Source organism: Dreissena polymorpha, chromosome 1 (assembly GCF_020536995.1).
Source record: "Dreissena polymorpha isolate Duluth1 chromosome 1, UMN_Dpol_1.0, whole genome shotgun sequence".
Lineage (NCBI taxonomy): Eukaryota > Metazoa > Mollusca > Bivalvia > Myida > Dreissenidae > Dreissena > Dreissena polymorpha.
This window is the reverse complement of record NC_068355.1, coordinates 68,995,564-69,022,771: the sequence shown is the minus strand read 5'-3', so window position 1 is coordinate 69,022,771 and position 27,208 is coordinate 68,995,564. Positions and strand designations below refer to the sequence as shown.

The window sequence follows — 27,208 nt, the reverse complement described above, 5'->3', positions numbered from 1 at the left end:
GTCATTAAAGGTACATCGTCGGATACCCACGACTAATTCATTCCGTTACTCTCCAGCATTAGGATAAATGGAGAGTCACGGAATGGGTCGAACGTGGGTATCGGACGATGTCCAAGATATAATTGGGACAAATGTTCTTGAAGATCGGACAATAATGTGGCCTCTAAAGTATTAACAAGGCAATTGTTGACGCCGAACGACGCATGGCGGACAAAAGGCGATCACAAAAGCTCGCAATGAGCACATGGTGCACCTCAGTGAGCTTAAAAGCATTATTTTGACTCGCTAAGCTTGAACATATAATACATGACGTAGCTATATTAATTAATTAACTTTCTCAGAAACATTGGAATGTGATCTATTCTAAATGTCTTAACACCTACGAACAAGGGAAAGTATCGAGAATTTTATTATATATATATATATATATATATATATATATATATATATATATATATTATATGGGCTAAGTGTAAAATGTTATTAAAGTTGCCAAATGATTCGTATAAAACAATGTGTTCAAATCATTTACCGGCGACCTACAATTTGACGGATGCATTGACGGATAATTACCGGTATGTAAATAAGCAACTATTATCGTGTGCATGAATATAGATGACGTCAATTTCAAGCAAGCACTTAAATAAAGTCGATTGGTGTATAGCGGATTTTAGTGAGTAACGGATAGGTTAAACGTTTTTTTGCAAAATACTTTTATTTATGTTAAGATTTACAGTTTTCTATAAATTGAATACAAAAAGCCTATCATTGTTAAGTCGATTCATGTTTTTGTTGACGTGTGTCAATGTTTACAACTGTTTCTTTTTTCGAAAGCAAAACAAGGTCACGTTATGTACGCACCGTTTTTGTGACAACAGGAAAAGTTCAAACGAATGGTTTCTTGAATTTTGCAATTTTGTTTGGTAAACATAATGTTCATTGATGTAATATTTTACTATTATGTGTCCTTTACAAAAGTAAGAATGCTGAGAAACCAAATTGATGCGTACCATATAAAATAAGCATGAAAGCTGCAACTCGGGATTTAGTGAATAACGGACATGTGGTGACCCATATTCAGGAATGTAGGGATTGTCTCAAAATAAATATAAACTCAATTGAAGTTGTCCAATACACATGTGGTTAGCGTGTGGCTATGATATTAATTACTGAAAACATCATTTTTAATGAAAAATAATCAGATTTTAACGAAAAATCAAGTTCTCTGAAAACATATTTTTCAATATCATATACAACAAGACGTATTAAACACAAAATGACCCGAATATAGGGTGCATAGGTTTGGACAGCCATTACCTCATCGATTGTGCAGCGATTTCCAAGAACTTGGTCTTATTAAACGCAGAAATGAATTTCCTTTCTGGAAATGTACATATATTGTTAATTATTTAAAAAAAAATGCTGTGTCAAATTTCAAGAAATAACACGATACACATGTAATCCGATAAAGACCTAAGCGACCCGGTAATGGCTGAATCAGTGTACCATGAAATTCGCGCTGTAAACAAATTAAAAAATTTCTGAAATTTAAAACCGCTGGCATGTTTCAATAGGAAAGACATGTGCCTATCTATGTTTAATGGTTTAAGGTAGTGCACCTCTAATGATTTCCCGCGATTTCTTCGAAGGTTGAAGAGCCTACTATTAGGTGCCGTAGCCTAGTGGTTAAGGCGATAGACTAGAAATCTTTTGGGATATTCCCGCGCAGGTTCGAATCCTGCCGACGACGTATACTTTTTTGCGACGCGTTTTATTTATTTTCTAACGTAATTTGATTTAATATGGCATATAAGCTATATTTATTGTTAAATATGTTGCAATTTTTATGCACATTTTTCAATTATTAAAATTAAAACAACGTTATGGCGAAATTGGGTGATTTACTGTTGAAAATACGAACCATGCATGTTGCATTTTTATTTTTATTCAAAAAGTAAACGGTAAATCTGTCTAGTTCTTGGTATTTTTGCTGTATATAGTGTTTCTATAAAAACTAAGTTTAAAATATGACTAAAATGATACTATTTTGAATTTTATGACACTTTGTTTTTAACCGACCCAATTTTTACTTGGCTGAAATCACTTACATTTCATGGTGCTCTTCCATAGATAAAAATTTGTAAAAAATAAATGTCTGTAAAAGAATACTTATTTCATCTTGTTTAAACTTCAAACACCTTTACAGCATCTGTACACACCAACTGCATGCCCATATTTGGAAATTTGAATGAATTATGGAACTTTTATATACCCCAGGGGTGAAAATAAACTGGACAAAAGCCGAGCGTGGGGGTGGTTTTGAAAAAATCGGTATATGTTTTTAAAAAGCATGGAAAGCCTACCTACAAATTTGCATGTAGTTCAGTGAAATGATGCTGAAAAGGAAAATAATTAATTAGATTATATTTGGATATGTGCCCATTAGAGGTGCACTACCTTAATTACTAAATGCATGGCGTTTACGTTGAAATGAGACTCGAAGTCCTTAGCTATCCGTTATACACCAATCGAAGTTGTATTACGGCTGTATGAGAAATAAAACGGAAGATACATTCTAAAAGAAAGTAACGAGAACCAATAATAAAATAATTTACAACGTTGTGGGATAAAAGATACAACAAATGAAGACCAACTGTTTTCGTTTAAACTTGTGATTTAATGAAGCCTGATGTATTTGTGGTACGATATGTCTACCATACTTTTCTGATACCGATATTCGAATAAGCAGTAGACTCTACGCCGTTATAGTAAACAAAGTGACAACACCGTAGAAACACAAGTGATGGATGTTTACTCACTGCATTTAACGCCCCTCTAGCTTTAAACGACCCCGTCTTCTGCAGATTTTCCGCTTTGAAATAAAATCGTCTTCCATATCGTTGATCGAATGTGCTTGATGTGAACACAGGTGTTGCATGCACAAACTGCCGAATCCTGCTCTTTGCCTTCAAAACATCGTTTATACCAATATGTAGTTTACCTGACATATTTAATTCCCTACTACACAGTGCTATATCCTACTGACTGCTGGTTGGTGTGTACGGTCGCATTAATACTAAGTTTAAGATAACACGTATGGCGCACACGGTTTAATTAAAGGGACTCGATAATATATTGGAAAATTGACATGTATAAACAGACTTTTATTGTTAACAATGCTAGAAGAATACAAATGCCAAAGGTAAATCAAAGCACTGAAGTTGTTCGCGGTTGTCGTCCTTGATTAGCTTGTGCGCATTGCACAGGCTAATCAGTGTGAACAGGCTAATCGTATTTGACGTGCATTAAGCCCCGTTTTCCCTGAAAGCAGCCAGTATGTAAAGATTTCAATGATAAACACTAGACTTGTCAATGTCGACTTACAAGCTGGTATATAAACTCACTGCTAAAGGGTATATACACTCACTGCTAGAGCAGAATCATTTGTCGTCTGCTGCAGGCAGGCAGCGGTAATCGTCCCTTGCAGAGTGAGTTTTGGTTCTTACCGTACTTAAGGCTTCTAAGCACATACTGATTTGCAAAATATGTTCTGTAAATTTACCTGGCCGCTAACGCGACCAACTAAAAATGCAAGATGTTAAATAGTGTGTTTGAGCAATTATCAATAGGATATTTATTATGGGGTATCACGGGTACTTAGGAGTAAGAAGAGTCAGAAGCAAGGACTTATTTGCGAACATAGGAAAGTATCCTCTTTGTTAAGATGGTGTCAGCTGCATATAAAAAAGGAAAGCCTGAAGGCTTTTTGACGCAGTATCTATTTTCAAAGTATGCGACTTATGTACATGAATGATGTTAAATAAAACGTTAATTTAAATGTAATTCTTATCATAATTATACAAAAATGCTAATATACACTCAAACACTTCATAATCTGCATGTTAACAATTCCACAGATTTATTGTTTATCTTATACGCTAGCACATCTTGATAAGGTTGCCTATAACTATCACACTTTCACGTTAGCACTTAAAAGTCCCTTTTCCCAAAAATGATATTCCAATTGTGTACCTTATCATGTGTAATGCAGTTTCATATTAGTGCTATGCGTGCTATTCATTGTTAAATCAAATAACATGGCCAACTGCACACACGAAGATGCCAAGCCCCCGATCAACCGTTTAGTTTCGCTACATGCAAACCCATGAAACCGTTCTCACGTACTCAAGCCCTGCCGGAACGTCTGCAAAAGGGGGATATCTATCAGTCAGTCTGACAGTGTTCACTTAAGGAAGGAAATGTTGTTTATTATAACTTTGTTATTCAGACCATTTGTATGGGTATTTTCCTAATAAACATTGGATGGGTGTTGTGTAATTTTTAAGTGAACTTTTTTGAATAAATACAGTTTATTGCAGTGAGCTTAATGTATTTTATTGCTGTCATAGTTGTAATTGTTTTATTACAAACCTATGGATATTTTATCATTTAAGCGGCAATTATTAAAAAATTCCTTAATTTTGATAGCTAAGTTGCAGTGACACAGGGTTGGTTAAATTATGACTAAGATATTCATACATACAATAATATTTGTATCATAATTGTGTGGATATAAAAACTAAAGCGATGGGAGTTTTAGCTCAGACAACAAAAATCAAACCAATGCAATAAGGGGATGAAAGATTCTTGATTCTAACGAACTAAACAATACAGAGACCCAAAGTGAGATTCTAAACAATATTTTGCTGTTAATTGTTAACCACCAAAGGAGTTTTAGTTTGCCAAACCTACATTGCAGGAGTTTTATGTATATGATAGAATAGATCCTCAAGGTTGAACGATTTCAGATTAAAAAACATAAAATAATTGGCAATTGGAAACAAGAGCATTGTCAAAGTGTGATTAAATATGACACAGAAACATTTGGCATTGACCTGAAAACCAATGGAGTCATGTAGATATTGGCAATCTTTTTCCAAGTTAAGAGGAATTAGCCAAAACTGGGTCAAAGTAGTATAATTATAAGATGGTATTTAATGCTTATATGTATTTTCGGCGATGGGGCCAGCAAGTCATTTCTTAAGTATCTCATCAATTCTGCAAAAAGCAGGATTTACTCATAATTTTTGTTTGGCATTCAACAAGTGGATATACAGGGAATACTTGTTTATATAGCAAGGATAAGACAAACTTAACCACTAGCCTTAGACATTGGGTTTTTCTAAGCAATAAGACCACAAAACCTAACTTTCTAGCGGACAAGGTAGCTCTAAGCCAAACTGAACTCATGTGCAACACTGGCGGCATATGGCATTAAGACCCATTTTTTCACAACCAAGTCTGATGGCATTAAAGTCTATTAAAGATCATATCAGAACCTATATATGCAGCATGTTCATCTGCAAATACTTCACATTAGACACCAAATTTCAAGTACATGTAAAAGGATTATCAGTTTGAATATATGGTTTGCAAACACATATGAAAGTAACTTATTAAAACCATAAAAAATAAATCATTATATACTGATAATTTTAAATATATCAATATGTTATAATTTTTAGATTACTGCTCTGATTTGGTTAAATTTGCTTGAAACCATTACAATTTCTGCACAATGGTTGGGTCACCAATAGATAATTCTTGTGAAATTTAATAAAAAATCTGACGATCAGTTCACACCAAGATGCCCTATAAAGCAAATTATGAACCTCAGACGACACTATGCCGGACAGCCAATCACCGTAATGGGTCCAGCCAATAACCATAATGGGTCCAGCAAAATCACCATAATGGGTACAGCCAATCACCATAATGGATCAAGCCAATCACCATAATGGGTTCAGCCAATCACCATAATGGGTCCAGCCAATCACCATAATGGGTCCAGCCAATCACCATAATGGGTCCAGCAAAATCACCATAATGGGTCCAGCCAATCACCATAATGGGTCCAGCCAATCACCATAATGGTCCCAGCCAATAGCCATTATGGGTCCAGCCAATCACCATAATGGGTCTAGCAAAATCATCAAAATGGGTCCAGCCAATAACCATAATGGGTCCAGCCAATCATCATAATGGGTCCAGCAAAATCACCATAATGGGTCCAGCAAAATCACCATAATGGGTCCAGCCTATCACCATAAGGGGTTCAGCCAATCACCATAATGGTTCCAGCAAATCACCATGATGGGTCCAGCAAAATCACCATTATGGAACCAGCCAATCACCATTATCTGTCCAGCAAACTACAAGAATGGGTCCAGCAAATCACCATAATGGGTCAAGCAAACCACCATAATGGGTCCAGCCAACCACCATTATGGGTCCAGTCAATCACCATAATGGGTCCAGCCTATTACCATAATGGGTCCAGCCAATCACCATAATTGGTTCAGCCAACCACCATAATGGGTTCAGCTTATCACCATAATGATTCCTCCCAATCACCAAATTGGTTCCCCTTAAGCATCTTCTGCTCAGTTGAACTTAAACCAAAAACACAGGTTTTATTTAATTTATTTCTTTTATTGCTGGTACAGCTTTGTTCACAACAGAGCGCTGACAAACTCTGATTTTTTACATGGTTGTGTATTGAAAGCCGTTTACATTATTTACACACAAAAATGGTTAATTGCCATAACATGTTTAGATTTCGATGATGTTCTTTTAGAAACAAGTTCATTTGCAAAAACGTGAGGCATACATTTTTAATGTTTGTTATAATCACTACATAAGCATTATCAAACAAGAAACCGTCGGAGACGGGTGATGCTCCCCAAAGGTTTTTTTTGGTCACAATATTGCACTATGTATTCAGATAAAAGGAAACGTCTTGAGGGGCATAATTTTGGACAAAATAATACAATGGATGGTTTAGCAACTTAAAAATTTCAAAGTGCCATAACTCTCTAAATAAATCATCTAGCCAGAACCCACAAATAACATGCGCATCTTCTCAAGGTAGCTAAGCAATAATAGAGAAATAGCCCGGACAAGAATTGCACTATATGTACAGTTTATAGAAAATTTCAAAGGGCCATAACTCTGTGAAAAATTATCCGACCATAACCGGCTGATAATATGCACATCTCCTCTTGGTAGTGAAGCTTCCCATAAAGTTTCATTGAATTCCCGTAATAAGTTGCTGAGAAATAGCTCAGACAAGAATTGCACTATATGAACAAGTGAACATTTCAAAGGGCCATAAATCTGTGAAAAATAATCCGATGAGAACCGGCTGATAATATGCACATCTACTCTTGGTAGTGAAGCTTCCCATAAAGTTTCATTGAATTCCGGTCATTAGTTGCTGAGAAAAAGCCCGGACAAGAATTGCACTATATGTACAGTTAATGGAAAATTACAAAGGGCCATAACTCTGTGAAAAATCATCCGACCAGAACCGGCTAATAATATGCACATCTCCTTTTAGTAGTGAAGCTTCCCATAAAGTTTCATTGAATTCCGGTCATTAGTTGCTGAGAAATAGCCTGGACAAGAATTGCACTATATGTACAGTTTATGGAAAATTTAAAAGGGCCATAACTCTAAAAAAAATCATCCGACCAGAACACGCTGATAATATGCACATCTCCTCTTGGTAGTGAAGCTTCCCATAAAGTTTCATTGAATTCCGGTCATTAGTTGCTGAGAAATAGCCCGGACAAAAATTGTGAACGGACGGACAGACAGACACACAGACAGACGAAGCAGCGACTAAATGCTCCATTCAAAATAAATTTTGGGGGAGCATAAAAAAGCAGAATAGTGTTCATGTGTTTAGAACTAAAATCAAGCTTTTAGGATGATACACAGTATTCAAATATAAAATACTTCAAAAATATCTTAGAATAGTAACGTTTAAAAAATCTTTATAAACATTGACTGCATATAGTCTCATACAGTCTTTGTAATTATTGTAACGCCTTAAGTATGCTTATTATGAATAACCTATGAGCACTGGAAATGCATTTAGAATACTACCTGATCTACAGTCAGTGATACAAAAACTAAAGCAAGCCAGTAACAAGATAATGTTTGCTAATATAAACTGATCGTCAATGTCTTGGGATAATATTTCCATTACAAAGCAACAAAAGGTCATTTTACTTTGTCATTTACAGAGCAGGTAAAATATGAAAGGAACAAGTTTTACCAAAATGACAAAACACTGATAAATAAAGCCACTGTACAAGTACATTTATGTACAGGCACATCAGAATCTCAACTGATAAGTAACAAAACAAGCTTTCTTTGCACTTAAATTTACAAAAAATGTTGTGAAGTTTTGCTCGAGCTATCTTTTTGGCAAAGGAATTATAAGCTAAAACATAATCACCTATCTTGGAAAATAATTTAGAATGTGACAAAAGCTCTTGACACTTATGACAGTCGTTTTTATAGTGCATGTGTTGTTTTTTAACCAATAACTCAAAAACAAAACAATGATCTTAACAGTTAATATGCCTTGAAATATTACTAGTTTAAAGCTTCCAAAATTGTTCTTATCATTTCCTGACAAAAATTTCCGCAAAACATAAATCTTTATTTCCAAATCAAATATGAATACAAACATGTAAGTAACCCCTAATTAATTAATTCATTCATATTTAAACTTGTACATGTTGTATCACACATTCAATCACTACTCATGCACAGCCAGTGTCCTATTTTTCACGGCCAGTTTATTTCACACCCACATTTCACAATATGCATTCATTGATGTGCAAACATCTCTGCACTGTTCCATCCAGACCCAACTTCCATTATTATAACACAAGGAAATACATCTGGTTTGTTGGTAACTCTATTGTGAAGATATCACACAACACAAGGACTATAACACAATACATGACATTGTGGCTTTTTAGAATTCCCTTCTTTTGACTCGTATCATTCATCAAATAAGGGCGTGGCATCTCCAGCTGGTGACTGGTCGCCCCGCCCCCTGGGTGAATATCGGTTCCCTGGGCTCTTGGGTGTTCCAGGTGCCAGCTTCTTGTGCTTGGCCCACATTTCTGCAGCCTTGGCCCAGTCTGTACCAGGACCTTGTGAAGATTTGCTGCCTGTAATGTTACAAGGTTTGTTAAGAATTATGTCATGGAAAGCTTTTTCAAATTAAGTACATATTAAGAACAAAATGAAAGTTACATGATGGTTTTATTTCTTAAGAGATAAACAAAAGCACATGGCACCATTATGCAATTGGTTCCCATGAAGCCTTTGGGCAAACAAACAAATGGTTAATCACTGCAGTGTGTGTGTGTTGGGGGGGTACTATTAATGTCTCTCGTGCATAACTGCCATGCCCTACCTGACTGTCCACTGCTCCTGGGTGTGCGTGGAGTGGCCCCGGGCCACTGGGCCTTGGGGGTTGGCTGGTATGAGGGCGTGGCCTGGCCAGCTGGTGTCATCAGGGGCGTTGCCCCTAAACCAGTCTGCAAGGGGAGAGAGACATGCGAACAGTAAATGGGAATAATAAGGGTGTAAAATTATGAAAAAATCTCTGAACTGACATCAAGGGATATTTGCATAAGGATATGTTAAATAAAAAGGCAACCTTTTTAATTGGCAATACTCGATATGGATCAATACATGTGTTCAACTTTAATGGTTTTGTTTTTAAAACCAATTTTCAATTTGGGGTCAGTGGCAATGTTCACAATTCATTTACATTTAGTACATGTATTTTACTAGAAATGAGTCACAACTTGTTTGGACACTGTCATATTCACTGAATAATCTTCAGTGGACTTAAAGACAAACAGTCATATATCAGCAAAAACTGATCACAGCAATAATTATTTACATTTAAATCATTCAAAAATTAAAGTTTGAGTGAATTCCACATAGTTGTTAAAAAGTGTTTAAGTCGGACAGTGCGACTTATACATTAAAGTCAGACATGAAATGACCCTCACGTTATAGGTCACTAATTGTACAAGAAAGTTAACAATTAGACTGATCAAAAAGAGTCCGGCAATATGGTAGATAGAGGCTACGAGATTTTAAATTTAAATAAAAATCAATTAAAAAACTTTTTTGCACTGCTTGCACTGAACTTATGAGAAGAATACAATCATTTCAAATACTTAAAATGAGATATAGAAATCATGATCATAGACTTATCTCAATAAAAGACAAAAGTATGATACCCTGTAACTGCCTGAAGCCGTTCCAGACCCGCCCACCTGTGGTGTGTGTGGTGTGTAGCCCGTTCTAGGAGTGAAAGCTGCTGGTGTGAATCCAGGTGTGACCCTGGGAGTGATCCCAGGGGTGACCCCAGCGACCTGTGCCAGGGTATTGTATATGTTGGCAGGAAGACCCTTCGTGGCCCGCTGAATGGCAGCAGCATCCACACCTGTGTTAACAGAAAAAACATTAAAAGACCTCATGCATATTGCAGAAAAATTGAGGTTTGAAGCACCACACAAGGAAAATCAAATACATATAAAATCTATTTAAAATAGAAGATTTTTATCAAGAGCAACGCATAACGGGTGCCACGCTCGGCTACCGGTGCAGTTTTTAATAAATGAAAGCTTGTTAGAATTTTTTTATTTTTGTTTAAAGGTCACAGTGACCTTGACCTTTGACCTTGTGACCCAAAAATGGGTGTGGCATGTAGAACTCATCAAGGTGCATCTACATATGAAGTTTCAAAGTTGTAGCTGGAGGCACTTTGATTTTAGAGCAAAATGTCAAGGTTTTAGCACGGCGGACGCCGTACGACGAGCTGGCTATGACAATACCTCAGGTTTTCTCCAAACAGCCGAGCAAAAAATTAAAATTCTACCTTTAAATATTCATAGTTCAATCAATAATATAAACAAACGTGAAATTTCTAAAAGCATAACAAAAATATGCTAGATTGTTGGTTTTAATGGATTTTTTTCTGATCTTATAGATCCTTCATAAATAAATTACCGGTAGGAAACACCACACATTTAGTTATAATTAAATCAATAAACAAGAGCTGTCTCCATTGGAAGACATCTGCCCCCAAAAAATGCTTTTCGGAAACCAAAACGCAAATTTCAAAACCTAAACGCGGACCCTAAGTTCAAGTTCAAGGTTAAAGGGTCAAACTTTGTGTGCGTATGGAAAGGCCTTGTCCATATACACATTCATACCAAATATGAAGGTTACATCCGAAGCGACATAGAAGCTATGAGCATTTTTCGAAACCTAAACGCAAAAGTGGGACGGACAGACAGAGAGATGGACGGACAGTGTGACTGCTATATGCCACCCTACTGGGGGCATTAAAAAGTTAAGTTTTGATATAGGACTATAACAATCAAACATGCACAACTTCGTAACTTAAGGAAAAAAATAACATTTGCTTGAGTAATTGAGCAAAACGAGAAAAAACGCAATTTTTGGACGATTCAAGAGCCGTAACTCAGGAGTGTCTGGGTCGATTTGGCTGATTATCGAACTTGACCTAGATGTTATTGCTTAACACATTTTTATGAAGTGTGGCGAAGATCCTATGACATTTGCTCGAGTTATTGAGCGGAAACGAGAAAAAATCAATTTTACGATCATTCAAGGGCCGTAACTCAGGAGTTTCTGGGTCAAATTGGCAGATTATCAAACTTGACCTAGATGTTATTGCCTTACACATTTTCATGAAGTTTGGTGAAGATCTGATGACAATTGCTTGAGTTATTGAGCGGAAACGAGAAAAAACGCAATTTTTTGATGATTCAAGGGTGTAACTCAGGAGTTTTTGGGTCAATTTGGCCGATTATCGAACTTGACCTAGATGTTATTGCCTGACACATTTTCATGAAGTGTGGCGAAGATCTTATGACATTTGCTCGAGTTATTGAGCGGAAACGAGAAAACACCCAATTTTACGATGATTCAAGGACCTAACTCAGGAGTGTCTGGGTCAATTTGGCCGATTATCGAACTTGACCTAGATGTTATTGCCTTACACATTTTCATGTAGTTTGGTGAAAATCTGATGACAATTGCTCAAGTTATTGAGCAGAAACAAGAAAAAAAACAATTTTACGATAATTCAAGGGCCATAACTCAAGAGTGTCTGGGTCAATTTGGCTGATTATCGAACTTGACCTAGATATTATTGCCTTAAACATTGTCATGAAGTTTGGTGAAGATCTGATGACAATTGCTTGACTTATTGAGTGGCAACTTATCTGGACGGACTAACTGACTGACTGACAGTGCGATTTTAATATGCCCCCAGAACCTATGTTCTGGGGTATAAAAAACTAAATACTAATTTAAGTCACTGAAACTCATACATGATAACAACAATAAACCTATAAACAACACACAAAACTGCACTTCCGTGAAAAATATATTAACCTTGAAGATTGAACGACGGTGTGTGCCCAACCATGGGAGTGCGGCCGCTTGGAGTCCCAATCAGTGGATCTCGGAAGTGTTCCTTGAACCAACGCATCAACGAGTTCACGGAATGGAAACTCTTGTGGCGATAGCGGAAACCATCAGGTGTCACAGTAACATATTCCGAACGCGGTTTGTTTCTTGGCATGTAGGAGAGCAGGAACTTACCAGGGTAGTTCTTAGCAACACTTAGATAGTATGGAATCCTGAAAAAATGTATGATGGTACAAGCATGCGGATGGGTTTAGGTATGATGGTACACTATGAGTGTGGTGGGTTGATGATAATGTTTAAAGCTTAATCCCAAACAAGAACATTTCTACTACTCTTATATAAATAAAGATTTGTAATTGTTATTCTATATGTAGCATGAAACAATGATTTTTTCAAACATTAATAATTGATGTAAAATACTTGCAGGAATAATATTTAAGGTTTAAGAAGGCATTTTCTTTTTGTTTTAATGGATTTCTTAGAACATTGTATTTGTTATGAATTTTTTGGCAACAAGGGGTTACACACTTTAAAATAATGTAATTAATTTTCTGTACAAAAATGGTACTATGAGTAGCATACAACAATACTTTTTTAAAACATAAGTAATTGATGACAAATTAGTTCATAGATAATATCTAGGTTCTTATAAAGCATTTTATATTTGTTTTAATAGGTTACTATGAAAATTCTAGTTTTCATGATTTTTTTTGCAACAAGGGGTTATGAACTGCAAAAAATGTTTTTTGTTTTTTTAGACCAAAACTGGTATTATAATTATACTGGATGACATGCACTTCAACAAAACATTAATATTTATTGTTATTATTCTTGAAAATGTATCTTTGCTTTTCACTCAACATACCACTTTTGATCAGAAAATTCATATAGAAAAATGTTTACATTTATTTTCAACAAGCGTATTGTCTCTTTTCTTTGTATTCAGCGACAAGTTCTTTTCAGCCACTTTAGGGTTATGTTGTCTTACATAAAAGTTTTGAGATAAAAATAAGTAATACAAGTTTTATCAGATATTGGTCATAGTTTCCAATGATTTATTCCTCCGCATTTGGCGGGAATAAAAAGCAACCCACACCATCCCAAATTGAATGATATCAATCTTTAAACTGTGATAAAAAAATAAAAAATAAAAATACTAAAATAACTCATACTAAGATACTCAAATAATGCAACCAACTTGGATGGAGCCTTCTTCTTTTCCTCGTACAGTTTTCTGTCCACAATCTCCTTCTTGCCCCCGTCTGTGTCCATGTAGTTTTTGAAGTTCAGGATGTCACGTGCATAGGACGCCATTGGCTGAATGTGCCGAGCAATTATCTCATCCAGGTCCTCAAACGTCTGAAAACATTTCAATGACATCGGCTATTAATAAAGAATCTTTGTGGAAAATTAATCAAATCCGGCTTTTTAGGAAAGATTAATAGAAAAATAAACAAGAGCACCACATAACCGGTGCCACTCTTGGCTGCGAAAGCTTGTCAGAATTTTTTTTTAGAGGTCACAGTGACCTTGACCTTTGAGCTAGTGACCCAACAAGAGATGTGTTTGTCAGAAACACAATGCCCCCCTACTGCGCCACTTTGAAATAAAATTTCTTTTTATCATTTGGCAGGTATAGACATCATCTCCCTTAAAAGCTTTATTACTTCCCTTCGATATTGTGCAATCTTACCGGGGGGGGGGGGGGGAGGTCTGTAGACAGTCAAAAATGACATCACTGACAACCAAGGCCTGTGGTTTATCAAAGAGATCATAGCCAGAATTCATCATGTATGTATGGACATAAGTCCACTTTTTTTTTAATGAAAACTAGCATTCACAAATTAGAACAGGTAAGAAATGATAATTATATCAAGAAATGTGTTCGTCAGAAACACAATGCCCCCGTATTGCGCCGCTTTGAAATAAAATTGCTATTTATCATTTGGCAGGTATAGAAATCATCTCCCTTTAAAGCTTATTACTTCCCTTAAATTTGTATTTTTTACTGTAGACCGTAAAGGATGACCTTGACCTTGTACCACAATGTGTTTGTCAGAAACACAATGCCGCCTACTGCGCCGCTTTGATTTATTTAACAAAAATATATACGTGGGCAGGTCAGATAACTATGTCCATTTAAAGCTTATTACTTCCCTTGACTTTGTTTTTTTCGACCCTAGACCTTGAAAGATGATGTTCACCTTAAAATTTTACCACTCAAAATGTGCAGCTCCATGAGATACACATCCATGCCAAATATCAAGGTGCTATCTACAATGTTTGAAAAGTTATGGCCAATGTTAAGGTTTTAGCACAACGCCTATGGCGGACGATGAGCTGGCTATGACAATAGCTCAGGTTTTCTCCGAAAACAGCCTCGCAAATAAAATTTGGGCTTTTAATAAAGAACCATTGTGGCAAATCAATACAATATAGGTTTTCAATAAAGAATCTTTATACAAAATCAATGCAATCTGGGCTTTTAATTAAAATCTTTGTGGAAACTCATTAAAATGCCTACAATTTTCAACATATTTTCTAACAAAAATGTGTTGTTTTTGTGTGTGTGAATTTTGACTCAGAATCTGTCTAATCATTACAAAAACTGGAACTGATTAGCCCTGCACAAATTAATCATATAATAAATACAATGGCATCATGCAGTACATTTATTCATTAATGTTTATAGTTGCAATCGGCATCTTTAAAAATATCATAAGCTGTTTTAAGTTGCCAAAGGTCATGTTGTCAATATGTGTTGGTAGGAAAATATTTCAATGTCATACACAGTAAAATCGCAATATAACAAATAATCACCAATCCAGATTTGTATAAATACATCTTTTTTATTGGATAAAAAAGCAAAACAATGGACCGCAGAACTTTCTTTGTAATCTTTAGTAATAGAAAAATCATTATAACTGAGCGATTCTTTTATCGATAGTTTTCAGATATGTCCAAATGAGAGCCAACAGATTGTTCACATAGTAGTTTGATTGGACCTACTTCTCCGTTTATGAGCAGGGCCTTGCCAAGACTGAATGCATTCTCCTTGCCTTGCTCCATGACATCTATATGACACAGTACCCCGTCAGCCATCTTCCAAGTCACTGTCAGGTGGTCTGCTCCCTATGGATGCCACAGCCAGGAAGACAGTTAGACATGAATCTTTTACCACTCATATACCCTCTTTGACGCTTTTGTAGTCACTTTGAAAGTAAGTTTTAATTAAATGCCTTTCTTGCTAGATTCATGTTTTGAAGGCTTCTTTACTATCCCTAAGATACTGATAGGCCGCAAACAGCATTATATCTGAACAACCTGCCAGTTACATACATGTTCTAGTTGTATGCTGGTTGCATATAGCCATTTTCAATTCACTTCTGAGTGGGAAAGGGTTAGGAACAGTTGTAACAATTCTGATTGACAGCAACTAGATAAAAGGCTCCATACACATTGACAAATAACTTAAAAGTTTTTACTTTATTGTAACAATATTTTAATTTAGGTTATGAGTGATGTTCCTTGAGGTTTAGATTCCTTTCATCCTTTGACTTGAACATATTTTACACTGCATATTCAATCGAAACTGATATCAAAGTTAAGGACATATCCTGATGTGCTGAGCCAACTGTGCTCAGTAATGCTTTGTGCCAGATGCCAGACTGCTCATTTGTGGGTAATGATCATATCTAACAAGAAGACCCTAGATAAAATCCAACAGTGATCTGTTAATCAGTAAATTCTCACCTTACTGCTAGGTCTGATAATACAGTCGCCCTGGTCCATTGGGGCTAGCAGTTTCTCACACTCCTTGTAGCTGATGTTGTGGAAGTTGGGGTGGGCTATCACACGCTTGATGTACGCTGTCAGTAAGTGAGTTACATTAAAAATGTTCCCAAAAAACTACTGCTCCCATAGCTATATCAACATTCTTAAGCTCCTAAGACATTAGCTAACACATTTAGGAGATGAAAAAAAGGGATTAAATTTAACAAATCTCCACATTTGTAATATTCTTACTTTAAAACTGCAGTGAATAAGAATTTAATTATTATTATTGAAACTTACTTTGCCTGGCCTGGATTTTCTTTTTTTCTTCCTCCTTTTCAAATTCTGATTTTTCTCTCTCTGCGTCATAGTACAAATCCTTTGGAGGCCTAGAATTGTCAGTGGAAATCCACAATTTAGATAAACAAGATGACCCTAGTTCGCTCACCTGAGAGGAGTCGGTTCATTCAATCTTTACCAAATGTCAAACTTGACCTAGATATTGTACAGACAAACATCGTCAAGTTTCATCATTATTGAACCAAAACTCTGGCATATGGAGTGATTTTGTTTTTGTAAGATTTGACCTGGTGACCTTTATTTTGAGTTGACCCCCCTTACCAAACATCAAACTTTGCTTACAAAAATAAATATTATGACCAAGATTCATAAAATCTGAAACAAAATTGTGACCTCTAGAGTGTAGACAAGGATTTTGTATAATATAATGAAAATTTGGACAATCTAAGGGCAATAATTATGGCATTATTTATGTGATATATATAAAACCAATCGTTTCACCAAGTTTCATGACGATTAGAAAAAAAAGTGACTTCTAGAGTGTTCACAAGCTTTTTTTATAATATAAATATAAGAAAACTGCCCCCACCCCCGGCAGCCATGTTATTCAACTGACCGGAACCATTTTCAAACTCAACTCTCATATCAAGTAAACAAATGTTCTGACCAAATTTCATGAAAATTGGGCAAAAAATGTGACTTCTAGAGTGTTCACATGTTTTCACTATATACATATAGAGAAAAATGCCCCGCCCACTGGCGGCCATGTTTTTTTCACCTATCTGGACCATTTTCGAACTCGTCCGAGATATCAAGAAAACCAATGTTTTGACCAACTTTCATGATGATTGGGCAAAAATTGTGACTTCTAGAGTGTTTACAAGGTTTCTCTATAGCCAAATAAGGAAAACTGCCCCGCCCACTGGTGGCCATGTTTTTCAACTGACCGGAACCACTTTTGAACTCAACCAACATATCATTAGGACAAACATATCGACATGAAGATTGGGCATGAAATGTGACTTCTACAGTGTTTACAAGTTTTTTCTTTTTTTTGACCTAGTGACCTAGTTTTTGACCCGGCACGACCCAGTTTCGAACTCGACCTAGATTTCATTGGGACAAAGCTTCTGACCAAGTTTCATGAAGATCGGACAATAAATGTGGCCTATAGTGTTTACGAACAAATGTGGACGGACGGACAGACGATGGACAAAGACCGGTCACTTAAGCTCACCTGAGCAATCAGGTGAGCTAATGAAATTTAAAAAAACAATAATCCTTGTTTGAATTTTTGTAAAGCTATATGCAACAAGCTATGTGTTCGTCAGAAACACAATGCCCCCTACTGCACCAAGTCAGACATCACTGACAACCAAGGCCTTTTGTGTATCATAGAGATCATAGCCAGAGTTCATCATGTATCTATGGACATAAGTCCACAGGTATGTAATGAACCCTACCATTCACAAATTAGTACAGGAAAGAAATGATAATTATATCATTTAAAAACAAGAAACTGCGGAGACGGGTGATGCTCCCTAAAGTTTTTTTTTGTCACAATATTGCAGGATATATTCAGATAAAAGGAAACGTTTTGAGGGCACAGTTGTTGGGGTGACAATAATTTTTTTTTATAAAATTTCAAAGGGCCATAACTCTGTGAACAAGAAACCGTCGGAGATGGGTGATGCTCCCCAAAGTTTTTTTTTGTCACAATATTGCACTATATATTCAGATAAAAGGAAACGTCTTGAGGGCACAGTAGTTGGGGGGACAAGATTTTTTTTTTAGAAAATTTCAAAGGGCCATAACTCTGTGAAAAATCATCCGACCAGAACCGGCTGATAATATGCACATGACCTCTTGGAAGTGAAGCTTCCCATAAAGTTTCATTGAATTCCGGTCATTAGATAATTGTCTCTAACAAATCTCTATTTTTAGTAGAAAAAATTAAAAGCCACTACTGTGACTGTAGATTCATCACTCAAAATGTGCAGCTCCATTAGATATACATGCATGGCAAATATCAAGTTGCTATGTTCAATACTGAATAATTATCTCCCTTTAAAGCTTATTACTTCCCTTGGATTTGTATTTTTAACCTTAGACCTTGATGGATGACCTTGACCTGTTTCCATGATGTGTTTGTCAGAAACACAATGCCACCTACTGCGCTACTTTGATTTATTTAACAACAAGAGATGTGTTCGTCAGAAACACAATGCCCCCTATTGCGCCGCTTTGAATTTTTTATATATATATTTTTTGATCTTTGACCTTGATGGATGACCTTGACCTTGAACTGAAAATCAATAGGGGTCATCTGCTAGTCATGATTAATGTACCTATGAAGTTTCATGATCCTAGGCCTAAGCATTCTTAAGTTATCAAGGAAACCATTTTACTATTTGGAGTCACTGTGACCTGGACCTTTGTATAATGTGGGTTGGGGTAATTTATTAGATGGTGTTAAAAAATAAAATTTGGGGGGGGGGAGGTTGGATGGGTAGGGGGGGTGAGAGGGGGTATAATGTGGGGTATGGTAATTTATTAGATGATGTTTAAAAAAAAATATTTTGGGAGGGGGGAGGTTGGGTGGGGGGGAGGGATTCTGGGTAGGGTCGTGATGTATTGTTTGGGTGGAACCCATTGTGGTATTCAGGTAAGTGTTGTTTTGTCAAAGTAATAATAAAATGTGATCATAAATAAAGAAGTTATGGCAATTTAAGCAAAATGTTCAATTATCTAAGTGTAAAAGGGGCCATAATTATGTCAAAATGCTTGATACAGTGGTCTGCTCTTGTTTATAGGTTGGGGTCATGTTGGTAAACAAGTATGCAAAATATGAAAGCAATATGTCAAGGCACATTGAAAATATTTGGGACTGTAAGCAAACTTTAACATTTGCTGCATATTCAAAGTGGAAAAGGGGCCATAATTATGACAAAATGCTTTATTAGAGTTGTGTGGTCTTGTTTATACGTTGGGGTCATGTTTGGTAAACAAGTATGCAAAATATAAAAGCAACATGTCAAAGGATATAGGAAATATTTGGGGTAGTACGCAAACTATAACATAGATATATCAATAATATGCATATTCTAAGTATAAAAGGGGCCATTATTATGTCAAAATACTTGATACAGTTGTCTGCTCTTGTTTATAGGTTGGGGTCATGATGGTAAACAAGTATGCAAAATATGAAAGCAATACGTAAATGGACATTGAAAATATTTGGGGTAATACGCAAACTTTAACATTTGCTGCATATTCTAAGTGGAAAAGGGGCCATAGTTTTTAAAAAATGCTTGATAGAGTTATCTGCTCTTGTTTATAGGTTGGGGTCATGTTGGTAAACAAGTATGAAAAATATGAAAGCAATATGTCAAGGGACAATGAAAATAATTGGGGTAGTACAAAAACTTTAACATTTGCACGCTAACGCAGACACCGGGGTGAGTAGGATAGGTCCACTTGATATATTTCATATATAATAGTCGAGCTAAAAAGTTATGGCCAATGTTAAAGTTTTTGGACGGACAGATGCCATATATTTGACCTTGAAGGATGACCTTGACCTTCACCTTTCACCACTTAAAATGTGCAGCTCCGTGAGATGCACATATATGCCAAATATCAAGTTGCTATCTTCAATATTGAACAAGAGATGTGTTCGTCAGAAACACAATGCCCCCTATTGCGCCGCTTTGAAATTTTTTAATTTTTTTTTACCTTTGACCTTGAAGGATGACCTTGACCTTGAACTTCCACCACTCAAAATGTGCAGCTTCTTGAGATACACATGCATGCCAAATATCAAGTTGCTATCTTCAATATTGCAAAAGTTATGGCCAACGTTAAAGTTTTGTTTCGGACGGACAAACAGACTGACTGACATACTGACGGACAGTTCAACTTCTATATGCCACCCTACTGGGGGCATAAAAATTATGGCCAATGTTAAAGTTTTCAGACAGACACGCCATATATTTGACATTTGACCTTGAAGGATGACCTTGACCATCACCTTTCACCACTCAAAATGTTCAGCTCCATGAGATACACATGCATGCCAAATATCAAGTTGCTATCTTCAATATTGCAAAAGTTATGTCCAATGTTAAAGTTTTTGGACGGACGGACAGACGCCATATATTAGACATTTGACCTTGAAGGATGACATTGACCTTCGACTTTTACCAATCAAAATGTGCAGCTCCGTGAGATGCACATGCATGCCAAATATCAAGTTGCTATCTTCAATATTGAAAAAGTTATGGCCAATGTGAAAGTTTTCGAACGGACAGACGCCATATATTTTACATTTGACCTTGAAGGATGACCTTGACCTTCACCACTCAAAATGTTCAGCTCCATGAGATACACATGCATGCCAAATATCAAGTTGCTATCTTCAATAGTGCAAAAGTTATGGCCAATGTTAAAGTTTTTGGACGGAAGGACAGACGCCATATATTAGACATTTGACCTTGAAGGATGACATTGACCTTCACCTTTCACCACTCAAAATGTGCAGCTCCTCTAGATGCACATGCATGCCAAATATCAAGTTGCTATCTTCAATATTGAAAAAGTTATGGCCAATGTGAAAGTTTTCGGACGGACAGACGCCATATATTTGACATTTGACCTTGACGGATGACCTTGACCTTCACCACTCAAAATGTTCAGCTCCATGAGATACACATGCATGCCAAATATCAAGTTGCTATCTTCAATAGTGCAAAAGTTATGGCCAATGTTAAAGTTTTTGGACATACAGACAGACGCCATATATTTGACATTTGACCTTGAAGGATGACCTTGACCTTCACCTTTAACTACTCAAAATGTGCAGCTCCGTGAGATGCACATGCATGCCAATTATCAAGTTGCTATCTTGAATATTAAAAAAGTTATGGCCATTAAAGTTTTCGGACGGACGGACAGACTGACATAAACACATACTGACGGACAGTTCAACTGCTATATGCCACACTACCGGGGGCATAAAAATATATAATTTGGCAGGTCAGATAATTATGTCCATTTAAAGCTTATTACTTCCCTTGGATTTGTTTTTTCGACCCCGTGACCTAGTTTTTGACCCGGCATGACCCATATTCGAACTTGACCTAGATATTGTCTAACTTCTGACCAAGTTTCGTAAAGATCGGATGAAAACTATTTGAATTAGAGAGCGGACACGACAAGTGTGACAGACTGACAGACAGACTTACAGACAGACGGACAATGCGAAAACTATATACCCCCTTTTCTTCGGAAGGGGGCATAAAAATGAATCAGCAAGTATTTGCCAACTTATGACAATTGGGTCAAAGGCAAATTTACAAATGAACTAACAAATTGTATATGTATTGTATATGTACAGTCCTCTCTTTTCAGATGATGTAAAACTGATATATTAAGTTCTAAAAACAAATTATAACAAGCGAGCCTGAACATCCCAAATTTTCTTTCTTGAGATACAAAAAAATTGACCTGTCCGAAGTGTTCCTAGATAACATTCATACAAGTATCAAGGCTTTGTAGAAAGCAGTACAGATATTAGACCAACCAGATCATTGACTTAAGTTAAACAAGAATATTGACCTTCTGAATAAGGTCAGGTGATGTTGGTTTGTTGATGGTGATGAAAAACAGCATCCATGTTCAGACCTTCAGAATCAGTCTAATTCCTAAAGTAGGTCAATGTCATGGTCAAAATGAGGTCTGTTGATGTTGCTATTTACCATATATAACATCCATGCTAGTATCAAAGCTTGTTAGGAAGGGTTATTGATGTGCAACTAAACATGTCATTTAAGGTTAACCTCATTCTAACGAACTGAAGACCTTACAGAATGCATACCTCTTTGCATTAGTTGACATTACTAACCAAGAAAGAGTTTATAGGAGCCTTGCTTTGTGAAAAGGGGGTTTAATCAGTGTCCAATCCATTGCCCGGAGCCCTGGGGCTACCGAAATTTTTCATTGGGCTACTGAAATTTTCCAGCTGACGCCCGCCGGGCTACTATAAATCTATAACAGCAGTAGCTCGGTTTATTGACAGACATACGTAGAATCAACATGCTGACCATGTGTTTGTACACTGTGTATTGCTTATTGTCCAATAACAAAGTGCAATCAATTATCTAATCTAAATCAGTCACCGATCACTTGCGGTAATGTCGTAAACAGTAACAGTGTATTTTAATCATCCAATCAGAATCAAAATTTGTCGTCTGCTTATAATATATTATAATGAGAACCGGTTGGATAGTTGGCACACATGATGCAACATCATTTCGCAGTTTGGAATTCTTTGTTAACCACAACAATGAGTAATAGCGACAACATTTTTGATGTCGTTAAGTATCCAAGGACGCCAAACATTAAATAAATCAAAACAATAGCGGATTCTTCAAAACGGTAACGAAATTGAAAATGAATATTAATAACAACAGTGTGAACGAGGTTAACACCTGCTAATTAGTTTGCATTGTCAATTAATAATTGGATTAATCGACTGTTAATCAATAATCCCATATATGCCCGATATATATTTTTAAAACCAAATTATGGGTGGGTAAAAGAGACGATAAGAGTCATAAACACAAACGTTTGACATTTTCTAAAGTGTCAAATGAATTTCGGCAAATGGTTCTATTTAAAGATATGATGAAATAAGCTCCCAATCAGGACCGTTGTATTGCAACATGTGTAAATCACCTACCGCGGTTTGCACGCGTTGTATACAGCTATTTTAGGTTACAAAATTCTACATTTAATAAATGAATTTCTTTGTCCAGATAAAAAGCCCACGAAAATTGGCGTTGGGTGCTTTTATTTGTAAATAAAAATTTTGTAGCAGGTACAACATTGAGATCATTTAATTTCCAATAAAAGTTTCGTTGTGAATTTCAACTAAAGTACTGGGGTAACTCGCGAATTATTTGGCATTGACATAACCTCTTAATAAAATATAATGTCAACACGCTGTATCGTTACCGTTACACTGTATCAGTTCCTTCATTATTGAAACAATTATTGTATTGTATACTGACTGCACTCAAGTGTCATAACATACGGATGCAATACGTCAATTCGGACAGGACTTCGTGTCGAACACAAGTAAATAAATGATTTAATACTCTAGATTTCTTGAAACTTGGTATTTGTTGTTAAAAAGGGCAATTGCATTGATTAACACCATACGAGTCAATCGTATTGATCATCTAAACGTTTTATTTACGTTTCCGACTTAACGTGCTGTCCGAATTTAAGTACACATACATGTGCACATACATGTAATATCTACATGTAGTATATGATTTTCTTTGGTACATTTACATTTAAGTACACGGTGCCTGTACTGTAACATTTATTTACGATATTGACTGTGTACATCAGACTACTTGCTGTATTATGTATATGTATGTATACATATTATGTATATGTAAATGAAGAAATAAAATAAAGATAAAACCTGCCTCTTATCATTTTGTAGGAAAATTTCATGGACTACCAAATATTTTTATTGGTAGCACAGTGGGCTACCTGAAAAATAAGAAATTGGTCGGACACTGGTTTAATGCCTGTGCGTTAAGTGTCCACACAGGCTATTGCTCTGTGAAAAGGGGTTTAATGCGTGTGCGTTAAGTATCCACACAGGCTAATCAGGGACGACACTTTCCGCTTTTATGATATTGTTTGTTTTAAGTTTTAAGAAAGTCTCTTTTTAGCAAAAATCTAGTATGGGCGGAAAGTATGCTCTCTAATCTGAGACAACACTTTATGCACAGACATTAAACCCCCTTTTCACAGAGTGCGGCTTATATCTACTTACTTCCACTGACTGTCCTTATCCAGCAAGTCAGGCTTATATCTACTTACTTCCACTGACTGTCCTTATCCAGCAAGTCAGATGTTTTATATCTACTTACTTCCACTGACTGTCCTTATCCAGCAAGTCAGGCTTATATCTACTTACTTCCACTGACTGTCCTTATCCAGCAAGTCAGGCTTATATCTACTTACTTCCACTGACTGTCCTTATCCAGCAAGTCAGGCTTATATCTACTTACTTCCACTGACTGTCCTTATCCAGCAAGTCAGGCTTATATCTACTTACTTCCACTGACTGTCCTTATCCAGCAAGTCAGGCTTATATCTACTAACTTCCACTTACTGTCCTTATCCAGCAAGTCAGGCTTATATCTACTTACTTCCACTGACTGTCCTTATCCAGCAAGTCAGGCTTATATCTACTTACTTCCACTGACTGTCCTTATCCAGCAAGTCCGATGTTTTATATCTACTTACTTCCACTGACTGTCCTTATCCAGCAAGTCAGATGTTTTATATCTACTTACTTCCACTGACTGTCCTTATCCAGCAAGTCAGATGTTTTATATCTACTTACTTCCACTGACTGTCCTTATCCAGCAAGTCAGATGTTTTATATCTACTTACTTCCACTGACTGTCCTTATCCAGCAAGTCAGATGTTTTATATCTACTTAATTCCACTGACTGTCCTTATCCAGCAAGTCAGATGTTTTATATCTACTTACTTCCACTGACTGTCCTTATCCAGCAAGTCAGATGTTTTATATCTACTTACTTCCACTGACTGTCCTTATCCAGCAAGTCAGATGTTTTATATCTACTTACTTCCACTGACTGTCCTTATCCAGCAAGTCAGATGTTTTATATCTACTTACTTCCACTGACTGTCCTTATCCAGCAAGTCAGATGTTTTATATCTACTTACTTCCACTGACTGTCCTTATCCAGCAAGTCAGATGTTTTATATCTACTTACTTCCACTGACTGTCCTTATCCAGCAAGTCAGATGTTTTAGTGGTGAGGTCCACAGTGAACCGATCAATATCAATCTTTATGATCCGAGAATGCACTGTCATGCCAGGCTGTAACACAGCAGATGCAAAAATATACATGCAAATGTTTTTTTTGTTTTTTTTCAAAAACTGCTTTTGCCAAATAAAATTGTAAAAATTCAAAGCTGAGGATAGTTTTAGTAAGTATTTTTCAGGAAAGGTGTAGTCCTTTTTTTCTGCATGCTAAATTTGAGATTAAAAAATTGATATTCATTGTTTACATGTAAATCTTTTATTAATACATAAATCATTGTACAAGGTATTTATTTTTCTTGATATCTTTAATTTTATCATGGTTGTTAACATAGTGTGGATTGTGCCCCATTGAAAAATAGCTGAGTTTCCACAGATAATGTATAATAATTAATATTAAACAGTTGCTTTTTTGTGAAACAAAATCGGCATTGTTATACAATTAACATACATACTGATGCCCCTTCATTCCACTTGTTTCTCTCAAAACTCCTCTAATGTCAATAAAAAGCTGTTTTATGAATACACTCGACTGATAATTTCTTAGCGTGACCTTTACCTTAAAAGGAGGGAGACACATGATACAATTTTTTTTTTTTAATTGAATGGTGAATGACAAAGCAACAGTCCGTAAAAGCTGTTTAATGCTTGATTTGACCTCGAATTGTGACATTAGATAAGGAGACAGTTTTTACAAGCAGCTTTGCGTCTCTTCAAGTTGATTATAAGTGGTAAGTACTAAGTTATTTACAATTGCGTATTTAATGACAAAGTTTAAATCTTGAAAAACTGTTTTATGGCTAAATTTGACATTTGATCTCTAATTTTATATCTATGTGTAACCTTGACCTTTAAGGGAGACAAAGTTACACACGACATGTCATCTTATGATGGTTGAAATTTACGTCAAATCATTTTAATTTATTTTAAAATCCACCAATTACTGACAAAATGATTACTGAGAAAGGAATTTTCTGGCATATTTGGTAATAATAAAAAAAGAAAAATTAGTGGAATTACGGACAGTGTAGAAACTATATGCCTCTTCTGGGGCATAAAACAGAGCACAAAACATTATTTGTTATAAAAATATTTAACTCAAATAAAGTAAGTTAACCTCAAAACTTGATGACATTTTTTATGACAGTTTAACTTAACTTCAATTCAATGTCCATACAAAACGAACATGAAAAACAAGGTCATGCAAATATATTTACGCCTGTAGCAAAAAATATAATTTTGCATAATTTGTTTAAACAAAGCACAATAACTTTGATGTGGCTGATGCAAAGTTGTTGGTAATCAAACTTGTCCTCCATTTAATGTGCCATCACCCATAAGGGATGTTTGCTGCATAATAGGTTCGGTCAAGCGACTTTTGTATAACAAAACTTATAAATATAACTTCAGAACAGTCTGAAAACCTACTTTATGAGTGCAGAATAGCAGGAATGCTTTCTGGTACTTGACCTTACAGAGAAAACAATACATTAAATAACTTCTTATATAATAATGAAGAAGCTAAACATATAGTATTTACAATATCAAAATCTATGCTTCTCATTTCCCTAAAATTGCTAAAACTGTCCAACTAATATACAATTTTATTTTCCTTAATATTTTTTAAACAAATTCTAAAAAAGACTAATCATTATCGCGTAAAAATAACATTAAAAAACAAGATGAGTTTGTGAAACACTACGTCCCCGTATATGACATTTGACCTTGAAGGATGACCTTGACCTTGACCCTTCATCACTCAAAATGTGCAGCTCCATAAGATACACATGCATGTCAAATATAAAATTGCTAGCTTCAATATTGCAGAAGTGACATTACATGAGCAATTTTGACCAATATATTTGACCTTGAAGGATGACCTTGACCTTTCACCACTCAAAATGTGCAGCA

General features: G+C 35.9%; 2 protein-coding genes across 3 annotated transcripts in view; both read right to left on the bottom strand.

The window, feature by feature from the left end:
- The window catches only part of LOC127834029 (probable serine racemase), a 32,731-nt gene extending 29,640 nt beyond the window's left edge, over window positions 1-3,091 (bottom strand). The window contains exon 1 of the mRNA XM_052359592.1: window positions 2,820-3,091. Coding sequence (XP_052215552.1) covers window positions 2,820-3,008 — 189 coding nt within the window. The 5' untranslated portion in view covers window positions 3,009-3,091. The remainder of the gene's footprint in view (window positions 1-2,819) is intronic.
- A 3,376-nt stretch (window positions 3,092-6,467) lies between these two features.
- Window positions 6,468-27,208, bottom strand: part of LOC127833815 (transcription elongation factor SPT6-like) — a 61,688-nt gene continuing 40,947 nt past the window's right edge. The window contains exons 29-38 of one of the 2 annotated variants that reach the window (XM_052359293.1): window positions 26,726-26,767; window positions 25,248-25,354; window positions 16,420-16,508; window positions 16,099-16,214; window positions 15,355-15,477; window positions 13,544-13,704; window positions 12,310-12,557; window positions 10,122-10,327; window positions 9,281-9,404; window positions 6,468-9,032 (exon numbers count right to left, since the gene is read on the bottom strand). In XM_052359293.1, coding sequence (XP_052215253.1) covers window positions 8,860-9,032; window positions 9,281-9,404; window positions 10,122-10,327; window positions 12,310-12,557; window positions 13,544-13,704; window positions 15,355-15,477; window positions 16,099-16,214; window positions 16,420-16,508; window positions 25,248-25,354; window positions 26,726-26,767 — 1,389 coding nt within the window. In that variant the 3' untranslated portion in view covers window positions 6,468-8,859. The remainder of the gene's footprint in view (window positions 9,033-9,280; window positions 9,405-10,121; window positions 10,328-12,309; window positions 12,558-13,543; window positions 13,705-15,354; window positions 15,478-16,098; window positions 16,215-16,419; window positions 16,509-25,247; window positions 25,355-26,725; window positions 26,768-27,208) is intronic. The other variant, XM_052359299.1, reaches the window with a different exon arrangement.